The sequence below is a fragment of the Tauraco erythrolophus genome, chromosome Z (assembly GCF_009769465.1).
Source record: "Tauraco erythrolophus isolate bTauEry1 chromosome Z, bTauEry1.pri, whole genome shotgun sequence".
Taxonomy (NCBI): Eukaryota; Metazoa; Chordata; class Aves; order Musophagiformes; family Musophagidae; genus Tauraco; species Tauraco erythrolophus.
The window spans coordinates 15,933,795-15,955,806 of record NC_141496.1 but is presented as its reverse complement, the minus strand read 5'-3'; the positions used below and the strand labels follow the sequence as shown (position 1 = coordinate 15,955,806).

General features: G+C 41.7%; 1 protein-coding gene across 4 annotated transcripts in view; it reads right to left on the bottom strand.

Moving 5' to 3' along the window:
- Window positions 1-22,012, bottom strand: part of EGFLAM (EGF like, fibronectin type III and laminin G domains) — a 59,194-nt gene that overhangs the window by 14,879 nt on the left and 22,303 nt on the right. For all 4 annotated transcript variants that reach the window (XM_086629315.1, XM_086629316.1, XM_086629317.1 and 1 more), the window contains 8 exons: window positions 17,687-17,802; window positions 17,106-17,442; window positions 14,461-14,561; window positions 13,118-13,218; window positions 11,888-12,032; window positions 9,185-9,374; window positions 5,166-5,291; window positions 4,184-4,427 (listed from right to left, as the gene is read on the bottom strand). In XM_086629315.1, coding sequence (XP_086485441.1) covers window positions 4,184-4,427; window positions 5,166-5,291; window positions 9,185-9,374; window positions 11,888-12,032; window positions 13,118-13,218; window positions 14,461-14,561; window positions 17,106-17,442; window positions 17,687-17,802 — 1,360 coding nt within the window. The remainder of the gene's footprint in view (window positions 1-4,183; window positions 4,428-5,165; window positions 5,292-9,184; window positions 9,375-11,887; window positions 12,033-13,117; window positions 13,219-14,460; window positions 14,562-17,105; window positions 17,443-17,686; window positions 17,803-22,012) is intronic.

Sequence of the window (22,012 nt, the reverse complement as noted above, 5' to 3'; positions counted from 1 at the left end):
CCCACATTCTTTGTCCTCTTTTCAAACAGAAGTACTTTGTGATGGCTTATCAGTTCTATTTATGCAGCCTGTTACAGGGACATCTACACACACACACACACACAAACACACACACACATACACACAGCCCGGCTGCTGAGCATTGAGGGGCAGTAAGTAAAATACAGTCCTAACGATGTGATCAGATCCTGGCTAGGAACAATGAACGCCAGTTGTGCAAAGCATTCACCAGTCTCAAAGGAAGCATTTTGAAACTGTTCTTGCAATCTTTATTAGTTCGGCAGTAATATGAATAGCAGTCTGTACAGAGCGCAAAACACTTTCCCCTTTATAAGTTCTACGGAACTTTGTATCTTATTTTCAAACGTCGTCTTACTATGCTGCTTAAAACATTTTATGTCTAAGTGTTGCCTTGCAGCCTTTCCTCCAGGAGCAATGAAAACTTGTGTTTGATTCACTGGTCAAGCTGGAAAAGTCAGAAACTGTGTTATCTGGGACAGCTGAAGACTTTCCAGCTTCCAGTGAAAAAACAGAAATCGTTTTAGGTGAAATAATGTTTTGTATTTTCAGGTTACTTCCATTTAAAAATGAAAAAAGATACATTTCAAAATGAAAGAACTGAGAATATTGTGATTTGAAATAGTGAGTCAACAGTGATTCAATGCTGATTAAAAAGGTACATAATTTTGAAAATGTGAAAATAACAATTTCATTGGTTCTTTTTCTCTGAACAGTCAACATGAGCTTTGAAATCTTTTTCTTGTATCTATTTTGCTCCTCCAAATTTTCTCAAAGCCTATTTTCATTTATTTAGAGGATGCTGGCAATATTACTCTGACACTTGGTTCAGAAAACCTCCATAAAAAATATCATCGAGCAATGACATTCGCTTGTCCTTTTTCATTGGGAGTGGCATTTAGGGTTTAACTACCTTAGGCAAATCAATAAGTAACAGAATTTAATCACCTTGAAAAAGTCAATATATACATATAAATGAACCAGATAGGTTTGGCTACCTAATAAGTAGCAATACATACATTTTTATCTCCTCTGCTTGATTAGGTCATCATCACACTAACCCTCCTGCTCTACTAGATTTAATTATAATTAGGGATGATTAAGCCTTGCAGAGTCATCACTTTAGAGTTGCACGCTATTTTGCGGATTCACAGGCTTTTCGAAACCAGCATGTGTTTGGTAACACTTTCTGCAGGCATTCGAACACTTCTGGCTCTTCATGTGCTGTGGGGTTAAGGATTACTTTTCCCTGCATAAACAAAATCTTAAAAAATACACCAAATGATGAAGTTCTTGATCCTATCAATGCCTGGCCAAGGGAAATCCCAGGGGACAAGAAGTCCTCCTCTCAGACATTTTGGCAAATAGCTCAGGTTCTGCATCCATCTTTCCACTCAGCATCCCTGCTCCCTCCTGAGCCCCCTGCATACACCGTGCTGCTTCCATCCTGGGGCACTTTAGGCAAAACTCAAGCTTCACCCACCTCAGCTTTCCTCCTGCTGCTGCCAACGTAAGTAAATGAGCTTGCCGCTTTTTTAATTATAAAGACATTATAATTGTGCTCTGATTATATTATAATATTTCACAGCCTGGTCCCCTGGAAGAGATAGTCAGGATGACCAGAATTATATCTCTCTTTAAGACAAAAGGTAGGCTTGAAGTGGTGTGATGAAGATCAAGGCAGACTTTTAAATGGATATTGGCTAACTAGGCGCAAAAAACAGGGAATCTACTTATCTTATTCAATCACCAGCAGATCTGATGACGGGGTAGGACTTGCATGCCTTATCTAGAAAAAGGAGCTGAACAGGACATCCTGACAACTTACAACAAAGCCTGCCGGTCTCATGGGTCTCCTCCATTTCCCAGCTACCAAACCACACTCCCCAGTGCACATGACCCAGGTGTTAGCTGGCATCCTGCTCACTCTTCTGCTTTCCAACAGAAAGGGGCAGTTTCCACTACCAGGCATGTGCTTGTGGCCCTTGCCACATTTTACAAGCCTACATTTCAGTTAAACTTTAGCCCAAGGTGTTCTGAAGCGCTACAATATTGTTGAGGGAAAGAAAATGATGTCTACTTTAATGCCTTATAGTTGGCAGTAATAGGAATTAGGCGGCTGTAATAAGAAAAAGATTGAAGGCTGCTGTAAGAAGGGCCATTTTGGGTGGGAGCAAAGGTCTCCGACATTAGCTATTTCTGCTGCTTTTCAGCAAGAGGAAAGAACAGGGCAAGTATGAAGCGATCCTTTCCTTGATATATCCTCCATGCTTCTGGCAACTTGTCATTTAGCAATTTCCTGAGTCAGAGGCTGCATCCGTACAATTGTGTTTGATCTCCCTCAATGGAGCTTTCTTCAAATTTGTCTAAAGTTTTTTTTTAAAAAAACACTATTTATAGTTCTGGCATCTGTAACATGCTATGAAAATTAGTTTCCACAACTTATTTATGTGCTGTCTGGAAAAAAAAAAGTCTTATTTTCTTTGTTCACCATTTTTTGGTTTGTAGTTTTACTAATTCTTCCCACTAATTAGTTTTACTAATTCTTCCATATTGAAAAAATACAGAATAATCATTACTTCTCCATGTCATTCACAATTTAAAAACCCGTATCATACTTCCACCAGACTCTTTCTTTTCCAGGTTGAAGGGTCCTGCTGTATTTGTGGAAGCTGTTTCTTTCCCTTCCCTGCATATCAACACTACTCTTCTTTTTTAATTTCGCTAATTTCTTCCGAAACTAAGTGACTAGAATGGCAGCAAGTTTTCAAGACAGTGTGCATTGTTGGTTTTTGCAAAGGCATTGTTCCTTATTCCATTCCCAATAATTCTCTTCATTGTACTTGCATCTCTGTATTTGTCTCTAAGCAGTTAGCTGTTGCCTTCACAGGACTATCCATGATGACTCCAGGATCTTGCTCTGTCTGACAACACCAACTGTATCGCCACAGATGTGGATTGTTAGGGTCGTGCATTGTTTTGCATTTGCTCCCTTGAAATTTCATCTCTCTCTTTGCCATCTGAACAGGTTCGTTTGCTTGAGTCCTCATTCAGTAGAAGATTAGTACATTTCTCCTAATGGTTATAGCCAAAAGTCCTGATGTCCATCCACCAGAAACATACAGTATGTGAGACTTGAAGGCCTTGTACACATTTTGCATAAGCTTTATATAGATATTTTTATATATATATAATATATATTTTATATTATATTATATTTATATTTATATTTATTTATTATATTATATTTTATATTTATATTATATAAATATATTTTATATATATTATATATTTTATATATATTTGTATCTTTTTATATATATGTAAAATATATTTTCTTTTTCTAAATATCAGGTCAGCCTGGTCAAACTGGCAGCCTCTTGGAACACATCCAAGGTACTGAGTGCCTCTGTTAGGCCCACAGCCTTTTCAGAAGACCCCAGGGAACAGCTGCCTGGAGATCGGGCACTAAATTACAGAGAAAGAGAGAGTGAGCAGCCCTTTTTGAGGTATTTTGTTGCTCCTATCCTAGACATTAATTTTAGGATGTGATGAATCATTCTCAGAAGATCTGTCTTTGTCTGGGAGCACGGATGACTCGTTTAAACTACATACTTATCTTTTAAACTGCTTAAGTTATGTAAATTGGTTATTAGCCTCAGATCCTCAAAAAAAACAGCACTGTGAGGAAGGAGGAGACCTGGAGGTGTATCTTCTAGTTCCACCTCCAGCCCTGCACTTACTGCCTGGAATTGGGGACCAGGGAGGAGGATGCTCACAAAAGTGCTGATATTGTGCAAACCTGTGGCTTGAAGTATATGCATAAAATATGTATAGACCCCCTAACTAGCTATAGTACAATGTCATGGAGGCAAGAAGGGAATTTCTGCAATATGATACAGAAACAAAAGTAACATCTGCATCAGGATGGCGGCATGACATGGTAACACTGATAACGAAGCTTTGAAATGTAAACTTATGTAGGAAAAAAAATCCTATATCCTGAATACAGTTCTAGTGTTTCTGCTTTTCCTTGGAAGAAGTAGGCACTAGACACTGATGGTCTCCCATGCCTCATCATAGGCTATTACTCTTTCCAGCCCACTCCTCTCCTGGATCAGCATCATGGCACTGTTGGAAAGGAAACACAAGCAATGCTATTTACCTGATAACAGCCGTTCCTGAGCCACAGTCAAACCTGAACTCCACGTAACCAGCCACCATGTTAATGGAGAGGAAGTCCTTGCTGCCTGTGTCGTAGCTGTACAAAAGGACACCAGTCTCTAAATCTGGACGAAATGTCATCTCAAACTCCATGAAGGAAAGGTAATTCTGCGGTTCCAAGGGCCAGGGTGTGCTAGCAAATGACCTTAAGGACTCGTTGAACTGAGGTATAGCCAAGGTGAGTGCTGGAAATCCAGAATACACAAGCAGGTCACTTGAGGCTCAAAGGTAAGGGAGTGACTCCTACCAACCAGTGTCAGTTCCCTTTGTTAGGTACTTAAAGCTAACGTTAAGAAAAACAACCTAAAAATTTCATCTTCTAAGTTAAAAATATTTTTTTATCTTAGCCTACACTGCTTCTCTCCTTAATCTCTTCCTTTGCCAGGGATGTATTTGTATCATAAAGCCTTGTGCTCCTTTTCTTTAGTGATTCACCGTAGTGTCTTTCAAAGTAGCAAGCATGAACACAAAGGGTGGCGGGCATGAAAAGTTCTGCAGCACAGAAAATAATGCTGTATGTATTTGACTATTTGTTTTCAGCAAGAAAATGATATCGGGTCCTTTACATTTCAGAATATACAACTGACACTGGTTTTAGGAGAAAAGTGGGGATTTTTTTAAAAGTTAATGTGCAGCTGTGGAGTGGTACATTATTTTAACTGCTGAAAAGTAAGTTTGAGATGCTTAAATAGTTAGTTTAAATAAACAAAGAGGGTTGAGAATCACTGGTTATGTAGATGCTGGATGTAGCCCTAAAGCGAATGATTGGGGAGAGTTTCACTATGTGATTTTAAAAAAGACAAAGTAACAAGCACTCTCTTCTATCAGTGTCACAGCAGAAGACCTCCTTGGATATCACTATGTGAAAATACATTGAACACTAAGTAACACATACAAACACGAGCATCCCAGTATCCCCTCACCTTCTTCGCAATGATGACCTTTAAATCCAAGAGGACAAAGGCAAATGTATGAATCCGCTTTGCTGGCAGTACAGGTACCACTGTTGATGCAGGCGGCCTCGTCACAGATGCCACTGCTACACTCACCTAAACACAGAGCCAGAAGAGTGATTTATTAGAGAAGTTTGTCAAAGAAGATTTATTTGGCTGTTGATCATTGCTACTAACCAATATGATTTGCTCTCCTGCCTAGATTCTGTCCCAATTTGTCAAATGCTGTGCAATTTAGACAAGGTAACTTGATTTTTAGCACTTTTTTTTTTTTTTTTTTGTTAGTATCAGACCAGGAAGAGACCTTGAAAATAGCAAAAATTAGCCCTTATCAACAAACCATGACAGCTGTAGCTTTCAATCGTTCCCTGGATTACTTTTCTTCTGCTCTTGTTCCTATCTTTATTTTCTCATAAAATAGAAATCTCTCCAGATTGTTTACAAGCACTGTGACTTGTTTAATCTCAATTACCTTAAGTGCTTCTTTGTTCGCTGTAAATTCATGCCATGGTTAGCACAGAAGGTGTTAATCATCATCAACTAATCTTATTAACTAAAAAGAGGGTGTCAGCTCACTTGTCTGCACTGAAAAGGATCAATATCATCAGCATATGGGCTTTTTAAGAGGCATTTTTGCTATGCTGGCACATCAACTTCTTGCTGGAATTAAGCTGAAATTGTTTTAGAACAAATAATTTACTCATTTACTTCTTAAAACTGCTATCTATAAAGCTGGCTTATGCAAAGGTCAAATGTACATCTGATGAAGATCTTGTTGATTTTGTTTACTTTCTCCCTTATTTTAGTTTCTGATTAAATTTCTCCTCTCGTTGATAGTAACAAACTGATCTTATACACTAAGAAATCCTGAATAAGACATTTGTGAAGTACAAGTGTGAGCACGTCATTTGGAGGAGCAAAGCGTTTACGACAAACTAAGAACTGAACATCTACTTTGAGGCACATTGGAATATCGCCTCTGAGATGACACAGGTGTTGTGAGGCAGCTCTGACAATAAACACCAGAGCACAGTTTTGCTACTTGAGGTGACTGGGAGAAGTCTCACAAAACTACTGCAGGAAGGGGATAAGCCCTTTTTGTTTTGTTTAAATACAGCATTCTTACTGAAAAGACAGTTCCCAGACCAGGACTCTACAAATCTTCAATGAGATACTGGTGTTAGTACAGCGCCAGCTCCACAGGTTGGTTTCCTATCCCACAGCCAGAAAGAAAAGCACAGAGAAGTGTGCAGATGTAAATAGCTGATGCGCTGGTTCATCCCGATCACTCTGCTGTCCTCCAGTGGAAAATAACCTTTTGTCACCAACTCAGGACAGAGGCAGTAACAACTCTTGAGTCATCTGGCACAACTGCCTACCAGAACAGACTTATTTCATATTGCACGTCTACAAATCTCTTTCCAGGCCCATTTTTCGTTGTAGAGAGGGAAGGTCCCAGTGCAGCAGTCATAACACAGGACTCCAGGTCTCACCTAAGGACCATGGGCAAAATATACAGGACCCCTGGACGGAAACAAGGGAGGGGGGAACAATTCTACATGGAAGGGGACATAATTGTCCCCTTCAAATGGCTGCCCTACATCCCGCCGTGGGAGCAGGGGTGCTCACAGGGCTCTCTGAGCCATCTTTTCCCCTTCTAGGGTGCATTGTAATGGCCACGGTGAACCAGAACAGGATGGATATCTAGTCTCTGAGATCCCTCATATACTCCTCAATTATCACAATGGTGACAGAAACGAGTAGCACTGTCTCTGTTTTATAGAGCAAAGACATGTGGGTAAACAAGGATCTAGATGTGTCGAGTTTGAGACAGAAGTAGAAAACTAAAACAATGCTCGTCTTTACTGCATCTGCTGCTCCATTAGTCAATCTGGCAGTATGTTAGAACAGAGCAAAGTTAAACAAAGTCTTTGAGAAAGACAAAACGACAAGGAAAATAACAATTAGGAGACAAGTCGCAAGCTCACTGGTTTGAGGAACAGCTTGAACTGGGGCAGTCTCAGTATTTAAGGACATGCTGCTCTCACAATGTCTCAGTGACTTATTGCAGCCTTTGGTAGCACAGGTGGCTACACCAAAAAGGCAAACCACAGGTCTGAAGGCTGCGACTGCTTGGATGCAGAGGCAGATGAGGAAGGAGGGAAGCTGCAGCGAGAGTACAGGGTCCTGCTGTGCCTGCTCCAAATCACGTGCACTGTCTCCCCTGTCAGCCCCTTAGCTCATGGTCCAGTGGGACTTCTACTGCAGATGGCAGAGATGGAGCAGGGACAGGATGGACTTCTCTCCCCCTCACCCTCAGTTTTGAGGTCCGTGGATCACAGCACCTCTGATTTATGTACTGTGCCAATAGGAAACAAATAAAAGACAGGCTAGCAAAAAGCATCCCTAAACCCTAGTAGAGTTCACTTGCAATTTACTTATTTTAAATTTAACTTAGGTGGCACATTGTCCCATCCCTGGAAGTGTTCAAGGCCAGGTCGGACGAGGCTTTGAGCAACCTCGTGTAGTGGAGGGTATCCCTGCCCATGGCAGGGGGAACTAGATGATCTTTGAGGTCCCTTCCAACTCGAACCATTCTAGGATTCTATGATTGTTTGCAAGTCTCTCTTGGTACAGTTTCATGTAAGTGTGTGCAGTCACATAAGGACAATAAACCTCTATTGTTCAGTTTTGAGCCACATAGGGTAGAGACCCAGCATTTGTTTTCATTGATGTTGATTGTTAATGCAGTAGTATGTGGAGCATTCATGGATGAGAACAAAGCTAGCTGCAATCCAAAAGGCAACAGAGACTCAGACGCGGCGAACTTCAGCAGGGCTTTCATCTAACTATCTAAATTCCATAGATTCTCACTCTAGTGTGAAATTACTTGCTGCTTCCAAAGTCTTATTCTTTTCAGCATCTGCTTCTTGGGCCACTCTGTTCCCCTTCTGTATTGCACAGAAGTTTGGTCATGTTATCTAGAGAATACAGAGTGATTGTTAGGAAGTATTTCATTAATCACTTCCTTCTTGGGATGCCAAACGCACAGCTATGGAAGAGAAGAAAGATGACTTTGTGGCTGAAGCATGAGACGGAGAGTTCAGAAATATGGGATCTATTTCCTGCCTTTACTACTTGCTTTCTGACTTGGGTTTACTCTTATTCTTAAACTGTTTAGACTGGGAGGTCATTAAAGCAAGAATTTTGTTGCTCTGTCTTTTTTTCAAGTGCCCATTACATGTATGAAATAGAGATGAATAAGTAAGACAGGACTAGTTAATTAACTTCCCTACTTCTCCATCTTTTAATCTGTGAAGGGGAGATAATGTTATAATACCATTTCGTAAAGCTGTCAAACGAATTTATTCCATGGTAATTTTAAAACACACTGGAAATGAAAACAATGGATGATCGACAGGAAAGCTTATTTGCCTCAGCAGTAACGGGGTTTCATGGGGAGAAGCCCTTTGTAATGGCCACAGCACTGCTGTGGGTGTGAAAGATCCCTGCATTGCTTTGGACAAGTGCAATGATGTCTTCAGGCAAAACACATCTTGTGTCCATAGTGTTTTAAATACGAACACAGCGTGCATGGTATTGATTTCTGATTATATGACTGTATCAGTCAGGGGCATGAAGAGGCATCCTGAGAGATGTTGGCAGAAATACTCATGCAGATGTAATAATATGGGCAACACTAAGTTTCCTGTTTGCTCATGAGAACTAATTTTACTATTGATCTGCATAACTGTATCCACAAGGGTTTTTGATATACTATAGTGATGATTGTTTGTACAACGTGATAAAACTCTCCTACTACAGACCCAGCAAAAGCAATGTGCAAAGGCACAAAGAAATACTATGCCAGAGCCAGAGACCACACCATCCATCTCACAAACCTGGAGTATTGCTCAATTTTTTTCAACAGGATAAAAAAGCAACCACTGTTTTATCGCTGATTAAAGACCCCATGCCATTACACTTACCGACATCAGCACCACTGAGAGCTTTCCCTAATGGCCAGGGTCTCATGTCAATTATCTTTCCATTGACGCTGAGCGACTCAACGCAGCCCTGAAACCCGCGGTTGGTGCCTGTGGCTCGGACCAGCCAGTACACGCTGGGGGCACCACCAACGTAGAAGGGAGTCCGGAATGTAATTTTACTATATTGGCCCTGAAGGGAAAACAGAGGACAACATGATGTAGAACAGATATAGCACAGGATGACTAATTAAGCCACGCTATAATCAAATGTAATCAAGTATAATCAATTTTTTTTCTCCACAAAGAATTGTGTCAGGGGATATGCAGGTTGCTTACTGGTAATTCCTTTCCATTAGTCATCCCTCTACTCAGTCTATCATTTTAAATGTTACTTTTTGCACCCGTATCCGTCATGATAACATGGACTATTTAATGCAAAATAAAAAGCTTAAAAATCACTATGTTCTAAGGAGAGATTGTGATCTGTCTTTTATTGCAATTTCTTCCTTTACTTTTGCCAAAATTGTTTGTTTTCTAAACTCTAAGCCCTGTGGGACACAGACCAATGGGATATTGCCTTTTGAACAGAACCCTACAAGTGCTTAGTGTTGAGTAATAATAAAATGACAAAAAAACAACAGTAAAATAAAAGACAAGGCATAAACTGACACAATTACTACTTCAGTGGGGTTCTGTTCACTTTGCCAGCACTAATTTTACTCCCCATCTTTTTTTCGACCTTAACCTGCCTCTAGAAATGTATATACACATGTTTACTAATACTGTTATACTGCACATGCAGGTAAAAAAACACCGAAACCAAACTAAACACAACTTTTTGGACCATTGAATCAAACTCCATGCTTTGTGGGCAATGAATTCACAAATACTTTCATAAATTGATCAAAATAAATCTTCTGCCTCCTACTCAAAGGCTGTATCAAAACCTTGCCGCCCTTTAGAAGAAAACATTAAAAATTCCCACATTTATGCATGGCCAGTTTTTGCCAATGTGTCCTTCTGCCAGCTATGACCTTTAGCCTAAAAGCTCTCTGGATTTTCCACCCCTGCCCTGTCTCCTTGCTATTTATAACAACAAATTATATCCCCATAGCCTATGTTTTGTCAGGCTAAATAAACGAAGGTTATTGAGTCCATGGGTGTTCACTGCATAGTGCACTGCAGAAATACATCAAACCGATCTCAATTTCCACAGAGAAAAATAGTTCAGGTGGAGCCTGTGGCTAAAGAGAGTTCAGATATCCACAGGGTTTCACACTGGGCATATGGCCGGGCTGTGGGCATACAGCTCTCCAGCCCGTCTCCATCCACTTGCCATCTTCCATCATGTTTGATGCTCCTGCCCTCAGTCTGTCAAGCCCCACTTCTCTTTTGGGCACTCTCTAAGACTCTTCAAGTCAAAATGCACCAGGTCAGAAAAGACTACTGCTTTGCTGAGACTAATCCAGGGCATTCTGAGTAGGAAGGGCTCAGAAGGATCCACTGGAGCAAACAATACTACAGGAGCAGCAAGTTCTGGGGGAGAGCAGGACCTGGAGCAATTAACTTTTTTCTCTGGTATAGCTGCAACTAGAAAAATGTGTGTCCACTGTCAAAATCTTCTTGTAACAGAATCTGTGGACCATAACCATCCTACTAGCCCTTTGTTGCACCTTTACTTCTTCGACTTCATCTTTCTCAGCTATGGGTGATCACAGCCATGCGCAGTCAGATGCAGTCTTACCAAAGTGCTGCACAATGGCACTAGTCTTTACTGGACACATCTCTCCTGATTGACATTTGCCCTTTGTGTGGCCTCATAGCTTTGGTAACATATAGTAACACGTGACAGACACTGAAATCCTTTCCTCTGTCATTTCCACCTGATGAGAACTCAACATGCCCCATTTTTTTTCATTCAGTGCCTGCGCGTGAAAGCGCAAGTTACTAAGATGTCTGAAGCGGCTTTTTTTCAGGGCTAGGGATGGCATGCTAATGGTGTCTATCAAAGGGAAGAGGAAAGACATTTGAAACAATTTGCAACTGTCTTTTTTTCCAGTGCCTTAATTTCTCTTCTGTTTTCCTAGTCTGGCAACAGATGAGCAAGTCAAGACATCTTCCTCTATTATATTGTATCCTGGCAGCCTCATTCAAAATTGGTGGTGTTAACGTAAGTAAGAGCAGAATGTCTGTCTCCATTACTGTGCTTAAATCTATGTCCACGTTATATATGTAATTACACTTCTGTATACAAATCTTGTGTGGCTGTATGCACATTATACATAAATATATACACATAGGCATCTAATTTTTCTGGCTGAGGAAGCAGAGCAGCATTCTGAGCCTTAAAAAAGAAAGCAATCAGGGCCAGCAGCTGTAAAACGTGGCAAACTTTTAACAGCAGCCTGTCTGTGAAACTAGCAAAGTGTAGCAGGAGGGTGGCAGACCAAGGATGGAGGACAACTGGGATGTGATGGGATTCAGCACTGGGATATTTATCTACATGATTTTTAGACTGTGGAACTTTTTCTTTCTTCCTCTTTTTATGTGGAAGAGTCATCTGTACACCGATCCTGGTTCACTAAATGGCCCAACAATGATAAATAATAATGTACCTTTTAAATCTGATAGGACTTCTGAAGGCAAGAAAAAATGCCATCATAATCTCGAGAGAGCCCAAGGTCAAGCTGCAGGACTACCTACCTGAGATTTTCCTGTCACTGGAGCATCGCTGTCCATCCTGAGCCAGCCATTAACGCCGTCTCTGAACAACGTGACACTGTGCCAGTTCCCCAGCTTGATTTTATTTTCACTTGTTATGACTGCAACTCCAGTGCCACAGTTGAACCTGGGAGTGTGAGACAGAGAGCGTAAAGCGACAATCTTACGTTAACCAAATAAGTGAAAGCCAGCTTTAGACTTCGAATATTCCCTTCACTCCTGGGAACCTCTCTGTTTCACATGGCATATTAGTAGGCCACATGAAAATTAGACAGCAGGTCTACATATGATCTGTTCTAAGTTTCAAACTTCATTATCTTTCTCCCACAGAGAAGGTTTTGCATTCTCTAGCCATACCAAGTGCATTGCAAAGCTTGCCAACAGCTGAAACTGTTTCAAGATGGAGGGTATTACAATCTGAGTTTCTGCTATCACAGTAATTTCACTTGGGAATTTTTCTAGCTTCCTGGTGAAACGCAGTACTACATTAATAACTGTGATTCTACATGAAACTGAGTCCTGATTTGCAAGGAAACTTCCAGGAGAGTCTCTGTGGAACTGAATGTGTACAAAACGTGCTGTTTTCTCTGACTGCGTTCACTGCAGGTGAACAGAAACACAACTAAGGCACATTTTTCACTTTCTTATTCCCCACTTTCAAAGGACTCACCCTCCCAAGTAAGGAGATCATTGAGATACTCTTTCATGTGTTTCATACCTATGGGACTGCAAGAAACACCCTCCATCCGCATTTAAAAAACCTGCAACTGCCATCTAAACAAGGGATATAAGATGAAGTTCCAGGCCCTTAGCTGGCATTAAATCCTTTGTTTTGCCATGCTATCTGCAGGTGCTTTTGCTGTGAAGCAAAAACGTTGACTACGCACACCTCAATACAGCATAAGCTTAGCAAATGCGGTGGCCTCACTTGCGTTTCTGATAACACAGCAATGAGCCCCGGACTAATGTCTTGAAGGAAACTGACTATTTTGCCTCTAAACCACGATAAAAAGAGTTCAACAGGGCACATGTCCACACACTAAAAAGGATGAGAGACAAAAATATTGAAGAATTGTTAAATGAAGTAACGCTGTCCATTTTGTGCACTGCATGGAGCAGAAGTCAAAGATACAACAGATATTCATCTTATACAGTCTCAGAAGGCAGCAAAGGCCCCTTCTCTTTTCATTAGATTTAGGGTGCAGGTTTTACCTGAACTGGATGCTACGTCGGATGATTGCTAGTGACATAAAATCACCACGACCGTGTTCATTCTCTCCACAGTATAGCAGCAAACCATCTTCTGATTCAGCCTGCAATCACAGCATCAACATGAAAAATCAAAGTCTGAGCCTCACAGTGACAGAAAAACACAAGCAGTACTGGGGGACTTTTTTCCATAAAAGGGACAGCATTTTTCAGTTGGAGTTTATAACTTGCAGAATCAGAAATCGGTTGATCAGTTTTGAATCTTGCATTTGAAGAACCTAGAAAAACATTGCCTTAATGCTTAAATGGTTTAAGAACATCTCTTCTACTTAGAGTATGATGCTATCAGACCTAAAAACAACCCTAATGCTTTCAATTAAGGACTGTCAGACATGTCCCATATGAGACCTCTGAGCTTACAGTCTAGCAAGGATGTCCTAGCAAGTCTGTTAAGTGCAGACACATTGGACTCACTGCACACGAATACACACACCCCACCTCACGCGTGCAGTGAGCCTGACACTTTTCAAGTCGAACACCCTGTGCAGGCAGGATTTCTCCATATGTGCGGAGCAGCAGACACAGCAGCTTTTCACAGCCATCCTGGGTTTTCAGCTGACGAACCGCCAGAGGGGTGTCAGATCATCACCTGAGGCAACAGACTGCTGCTGCTCTGACAGTCTCGTTCCCAGGCTGTGAGGCTGGCAAGTCTGCCTTACCTGGGCGCAGGGCTGCATCAGACAGCTCGGCCACCCTCCCTACAGGCAGCTCTACCAGCTCTGTCCGTAATGCACAGACAGCATTAACACAAGTCACTGAGGGATGTACACTGCAGAACTGTAGCTTAAGTAGTCCAATATCTTGCATGTGGTAGTAGTCACTGTCCCAAATGTCAGCAAACAGTGGAAAATAATGTCTACTTAAACCCTGCATGATAGGAAAGGAACTCTGAATACAGAGCAGTGTTTTGCTCAGTACAAGAAGACCACAATTTCTTATGTGCAAAGATACCGCATGCCACTGCCAAACTGTAATTCACAAAAATTCCATTCACATGGCTATGACTTTGCCAATGTACATTGCTGCTAGTCTGCAATGCCAGTAGTCCCAGTGATCTTCTCATGCGCTGCCTACCAATAATGCAAACATTTCAGCCCAGATTACCAGCTTCATTCACACTCATTGAAAGTGAAGCCAGATCTTTAGAGGTGAAGCTTATGTGTAGGTTCACCACAATTACATTATAAGCTATACCGAAGCTAAGTTATCGTTCCATTGTCCACAACATCAAAACAAGCGAATCAAATTTAAAGCTCCTATGTGAGCTCGGAATTGCTTAAACTTACCCTGAATTCAAGGGTAATTTGAAATGTCTGATAGGAGTTTTTCAGTGGTTCAAAGGTGATGTATGAGTAGCCAGAGAACTGAGGATACTGGATAATAATATCTGAAAAGCAAAGACAGAAGCATGTTATTTAGCAGTTTTCTCCCATATAAAAATCAATATACACATTTAGTACTAGATAACATCCCATGAAAATGCAAGGCAGAGTTCCTCCAGAGACAACCATTAGTCAGCAGCTGTCAACAATCAGTTAACCTTCTGCCGTGTCTTCCCATCACCTTTCACAACTAATTCTTTTATTCCCAAAGACCTGGTGAACTTGGAAAGAAACACAATACTGAGGGCCAAATACTGCTCAACAGTTTAACTGCTGGCTTCAATGGAACTTTCTCCAGATTTTCATCCTTGTTACAGAAGACAGAACCCATCTATTTTGCATTTATCTCCTTTTAAGAATTCATTTAACACAGAGACAATAAAGTAATTTTCTGTTTTGCAGGATTACAAAAAACATATGTGGGAAACGTGGCCAGACTCCACGCCGTGCTAGTCACTGCTGCTCCATAGCTGCTGTGTCCAGCATCTGCAGAATCCTTGGATGGCTCATAAGAGCCCAGCAGCTCGCAGCACTTCCCTCAAGTCAGCTCAGGGCAGAAGGTAAAGGGAGTGATGGGGAAAAGTGTCCCTGCAGGCAGCTCTCCATCCCTGGATGCAACAGTGGCCTTTCATATTGCTCTTGTCAGCTGGTGTTATCAATTTGTTGTCTTACGTTAGAGAACCATCCCGGCTTCAGCACAGCAGAAGAAAATCAGAGAGAAGTCTCACTGCTACCTTTGCAGATTGTTTTCCTAAGAAACACTGAGAACAGACATAGTTTCAGGACTGAATTCTTATTTTTGAAGTGGATCTGAGTCTAATGAGGAAGGAAGGATGAGGAGTCCTATTCCTCTTTGCTATTTGAATAGTGAGTGAGTTTTTCTTGCATATCTGGATGTAGATACAGCTCTCAGCCTTTTTGTTTTCCAGGCATACCTTTTAGGTTGAGCTGAAGAGAACCAGTGTACTATAAACCTGGATGTGACTGCAGCAGACAGCAATTAACTCATGTCCTGATCACAAGCAGAACTGACTGGACCGGAGTGTCATGCAGCTGTTGATCGTAGAGAAAAGTCTGTTTTCATTCAGATTAATACACTATTTAACAATATTGGCTGCTATGGAGAAATTCAGTACAAAGGAATATTGGTACACGATGCTACTGCTTGCTAAGGAATAACACACTCCCTTGTGAAAAATGGTGGGTTTGGACTGACATTAACAAACCCGTTCTACAAGTTGTATACAGTTATGTCACTTCAAATAAGTCCTCAACTCTTCATACTTGATCAAGGTCCAAAATCACATCTGCAGCTGTTCCATGTGGCTGAGTCACAACAGATTGTTTTCAGGATGAGTTCTCTTTACTCCAGCACTGAGAGGAGAAGATCAAACACCCTCGATGTCTGTATCCTCGATGCATGACACTGTGCATCACAAACGCCTAACACCAGCCTGCAAACGTGTGTGCCTGGTGCTCTGCTGTGTGGCAGGGCCGTGGTAGATCAGATCAGCATGCAGAGGGGCAGATCAGCTCTTTCTTAGCTGGTGGGACAGCACCACTACAAGCAATGGGATATTTGCTTTGCATGAGCTCTGGCATTCATCTGATCCCTTGGTCACCAAACCAGAAGAAAACTCCAGAGAGGAATAAAAGTGGCCTACTTATGGCCTGGTAAGCTAGTTGAACTGGCTCACCAGGTGATCAGCTCAACATCAGACTCAATGAAAGGGCAAGGTTAGGACTGCAGAGGAAGAGGACAGGAAGATGGCAAGAAAAGGAGAAGCAGGATGGCCTCCTTCAGCTCAGCAAGCTCTTGCCCTGGCTCATGTACCCTGCAGAGAGGCAACAGGACATGTGGCAAGTCCTGACTGGGACAACCACATCTCCTTACCTTGACACAGGCTTCAGGTCATGCTTTCTGAACTGGGGAGAGGGTTTTGTTCCTCCCTTGCCCCAGGCTACCCGACACAAGTGCTGGGTCTACCACTCCAACACTTCTGCCCTGCAGACCACGGGGAAAGCCTCCTCTGGAGATAGCTTTACAACTGGAACTTTGTCTCACAGACCTGCTGCAGGATCATCATCACCTGATGGACCACTCCGGAAATGTGGGTGGTTCATGGCTTCAGCTGCAGGCGAAAGGCAAGGGTCAAAGAGGGGCTGAGTGTCCCTGATAGAAGCTGTGGATAACACGGCTGAACCCTGTCAGGCCTGGATGCCTACCAGCACACCTGGCTCCTTCACCCTCCCACTCCTAGGAGGTGGAAGGAGGTTTAAACTCCCCTGTGCACATACACACGGCATCTGCATTCAGCTTTATTAAAGAATAACTTATTCACACCTAGCTGAGGACAGAGAAGCAGAGAGGCCGGCGTCTGAGCTGGGATGCTGATGATCTCCTGATGGGATTCTAAGCTGCTGCTATTCTTAGGGATCCATCAAGCCCAGCTGGCTATTCCCAAAGCTCACTTTGGTTGTTTCACCGCGAAGCCGCTACTTGCCCCAGACAAAGAGAAGCCAGCAGCAGCGGGCAAGCAGAAACCTACCTTCTGCACACGTCTCTCCTCCTTTTCCCAAGTTGCAGTGGCAGCGTGAGCCGCCACGGTCATAGTCATTGACGCAAAAGCTGTCTGCAGAACAGACAGCCTCATCACAGGAGAGATCGAAGAGGCGTGTCGCAGAAGACACGCTGCCCCTCCTCGCTGCCCGAGACGTAGTCGCCCTCGCTGTGGTTGAAGGCCGTGTGGTGGTGGGAGTGGAAGTAGTAGGTTCAGAAGTGGTTGTAAGAACCCGTGACAGGAGCCTGGAACTGGCCCCTGGTGTGACCTTAGTTTCGACCAGAAATTTTCTGTTGCCTCCTTTGATAGCAGGAAGTGGTCTGAACTGAAAGGAAATAAAGAAACATAAATTAAGTAAAACCTAAAATGCTATGTTGAAATTAAATTAATACCTTTCAAGATACAGATCTGAGGTAACAAATTCATCCTCACCGAAGAAAAAGAAACAACTACATTATTATATTTGAACATATAATATCAGATATTAAATTTCCTGATGAGATCAGACATTTTAAAATAGCGAGACTATAAAGGAAACAGAAATGCCAAAGCGGAATCTTGAAATTTACCTCTTCTATGTAAATGTCGTAGTCTGAGTCATCGATGTCAAACCCATCATCGTCACCAGTCACTGTGTCTGTGATATATCGATGCCCATAGCTTCCACTTCCTAACTCCTCAGAGCCTAAAAAGACACAATTGGCATATTAAGTTCATACATTTCTTCCTTTTTACACACAGCAACTCAGATCTTACCGCACTCTGATTCACCACACTGAAATCTGAAGTGGTGTTAATGTTCATCCTGTACAGACAATGCAAGCGTCAGCCTGAAGATGGGAGACACTGTCCAGATGATACACATTCGACTTAAAACAAATTGAAGACCTCCATTTAGTCACTTACTGTGATTCTCAAACAAAGCAGGCAAAGCTCATCCATCATTCTTCCAGGAGAATGGCTCTGAAATTTTTCAGTGTGGACAACATTTTAATAACTGTATTGTTTTTCGATCAAACTTTTCCGTTTTATAAATACACAGTCTTACATCTGCCCTACTGGCAATCAAATAACTGGAACAGCAAAAGAGATGTGTCTAGGTAGGGCTTGTTTGGTACACTCTGCTTAGGACTTCATCTGACTCCACTGGCTCCAATGCTCCTGAAATTAGCATCCTAAGTGTATTTTTAGGCTATTTTTTGAAACACAATTTTGCACCTTGAAAAAAGAAACATGCACAAACATTATGTGCTTTTCATGTGCATAATCTGCTTCTGCCTCTCCCTGGAGAGTTGAACTGTGCTGTGAAGGACTCCAGGCTGGGAACGGCCAGTTTAAATAGTAAGAGGGTCCTCATACAAAATATCTGTGCTTTTCTGCACTTTACATAGCTTAAACAATGGTTTATGCTTTTTAGCTATTAAAATTTACAAGAAGTCATGAGAAAGACAATACAAGTAACTGCATTGTTATTGTTACTTGTCTTTTCAGCAAGGTTAAGAACAAACATTCAATAACCATTAAAACAACACACTTGATACATTTGCCTTTTCCATAAAATATTTTGCAGTCACTTGAAAACAGAATAGGTAATCCTTGCTTTACAAAGCCTCTGTAGAGGCTGACCATGTGTGCTTGTTTATTTTAGCAGCCACAAGCTGCCCATATTTTCTTGTAAGTTAGCAGGTCCTTCACATTGCAATGTGCAGAGACACAAAGTCTTGCTGGATAGTGGCTGACTGCGGAAGGGAGATCTGACAAGCCAGAAAATGCCACTTGATCGTAGCAAGAGCTTCACTACTACTACTGAACAACCCAAAAAAAACAGTGAAAGCTAACGAGACTCAGTAGAATTTCAGAGGGAGCAGCATGGGCACGGTGCTATGAGGCTCTTTGAGCCAGTCAAACTGGGGTCAGCCATCTCCTGCCTAGGTGGAGAATAAAGGAAAAATATCTCACTGATCTGATTCAGGCAGGAGACCACTTGTCTATATCTTGTACTCTCTTTTCTTTTGCCTTGACTGCAACCCAGAAACCCTGGCAGGCAGTTAAGAAATCAAGCACACATGCACCAGACACGAACGCGTGCCCTGGATGGCTAATTGGCCACCCACCATACACACTGTGAGAGTTACTTATCAATGGGCTTTACATGGTACATTAAAATATTGAAAAATCAGAGACAAATGAGTAGAGCTAATGAGGCACACACATTTGCAACCAAAATAACATGGTAGGCTGGGAGAGAATGTGTATTAACCTTTCCACTCTAACATATACACCTAATCATTTGTAAATAACACAATTTAACTGTATATTAAACAGAATTACTCAGCACAGAGTTCTACCAACTGAGCTAAGCAGAGAACTCACAGCTTTAAGACTGATGATGAGATGAGGCCAACTGGACAAACTATATCCAGATTATGTCTGCCAGTGACTGTGAATGTACAGGTAAAGCATTACTACTGTAGAAACAGACTGCACATTTATGAACTGGTCCCAGTCCTGCATTCATTATGGAAAACAATAGGTATTATCAAAACGTGGGCACAGCCTCTTACTACTAGTATTCACCTGTACGGTCACTCTGGTTAATCATTATCACAAGATGATTTTGCTCCAGGTAGGAAGAATAGAACGGAATGAATAGAATAGAATAGAATAGAATAGAATAGAATAGAATAGAATAGAATAGAATAGAATAGAATAGCTCCATTCGAAGGGACCTACAACAATCATCCAATCCAACTGCAAGGTTGACCTCTTCCATCTATCACTGCATCAGAATCTCCTTCTTTGGCAACAATGATTTTATAAGACATGCATTTATACAAAATAATTTCAGTGTGCAAAATCTCAAACACAAACATTACAAATGTGACTTGCAGTTTAACAGAAATTATACAAATGAAGCAGAGCCGAGCACCAACTCAGCTCCCAGCAGATGTAACAATTTTCAGCTCACCGGAATACTGTTGCTTTTAAGTCAGTCCTGTAATATTACTTATTGCCTTTCTACTGTGTGCCTGAAACTATTTCAGAAATAATTTAGTTCTTCTAACTGATGAAACAGTAATTTACCTAACAGTAACAGATGTCATAAAGTTAAGCTGGGAAAAGGAAAGGAAAAATCACAATCGCATCTCAGGGAAAACAATCTAATCTGTATTCAAACAAGCTGTGATACACAAACTCCATTTTCTAATTTAGACGTCACAAGCTACAAAACAAACGTGTTGTAGTCCAAATTCTGCCACATTTTTTCTCTTCTCAAGCAAACTTTCTATTGGCTTAATGGGGATTAGGTTCGATAGGATGGCAGGAATGAAGTAATACAGAGAATGAAGTATCTTCATATTCACACGTAGGAAAATCTTAGGTCTTGAATTCACATTCAGAGATGCACATTTGCTTGCATGTATAGATATGGTTTTAAGCCATGCCAGTTTTATAGAAGTGTAACTGTCCTAAATAGAGTGTAGTTATCACTAAATTACATCAATAACCACCAGCAGGCAATGAGACCTCATAACTTAGCAGAGACAGGCAGTTCCCCAAGTAGAAGGTGTACCTCTTCGACCTATCAGAGCAAAATGTTCCATGTTTTTCCAATGGAGGACCTTGGGAGATGAAATGTACGCACTATTTTAAACCAGACAATGATTCCTTTCACCCTATTGAACTGGTACAACATTTAGGGCCTGAGGAGATGAAAGAAGTTATGGCTTATTGTGCCTGGTAGAAAAGACTGCTTTGAGGTCCTTCTTCAAAGACCTTCAGGATGTAAGATTGGCATCACCAGGAAAAGTGTAACTTTGGAAGGTGTCCTAGTATCCACAGGTCTCTCATATGGCCCCAAATGTCTGCTTTCGCTCCCCCTGGCTCCATCTGAGTTTCAGCCTGCACATGCTGCGTTACTCTACCTGCCGATCCGTGAGCAAGTCTGGTAACGCATAACACCCCTAGGAGCAATGAGCACACGGAGATGTACTCTCTTCTAACTGTGCCCGAATTCACACAGGTGAGTACACACACAAATCATGAGACCATCTAACAGCCCACTGGCTTCTCAGTCACCCTACTCTGCCCTACATTCAATGTTTGCTCGCTGGCTGTGACATGATACCCACGTGACATGATGCAACAAAACTGCAAAATAACAGAAGGCAGAGAAGCTACCACGATTTTTTGTAGAGAAACCCTCATGCAAGCCCATCGCGTAAGAGCACAGTGTAGCTTTGGTGGAGAGCTCATCTCATAATGGGTAGCAAATCAGGGACAATTAAGCAGAGTGATTCTCAGCAAATACCAAAACAATGACTACAGAGATTAGAAGTGTGCTATATTTCATTAAATCAGTGTTTCAGTGTACAAGGAGATGAAGACAGTTTAAGACCCTTTACCAGGTCCTATAATCCTGTTTTATAATTAATTGGAAAACCTGGGGGGGGGGGGGGGTGTCAAGAACTTTAGACAGCTTCTTTCCAAATAATCAGGGATTAAGTTATACCAAAGAAATCTTTCTCAAAATAAAAAAAAAGGCACACAAACTTTTGGTTTGCTGATTAGGTGGCCACCAGCGTACTGCTCAGGAGACACAGGGAAGCGTAGGAGGAAGACCATCAGGAACTGCAACACAAACAGAAAATCTTCTCCCTTTGCTATCTCCAGAACACATCAACATCACTTACAAGATTTGGGCCCGAAGAACCGGCATTTTCTGATGTCTGAGCCTCAGCAGACACATTCAAGCACTGTGAAGCATATTTAAGCACCTGTGCCAATGCAGTGCTCAGTAGGAGCCCGACGGTGATGGCCAGGACCAGAAGAAAGGATGTACCCAGATTAAGCAGCCACTTCTGTCACATCTGCTGTGGAGGGTATTTTTAACA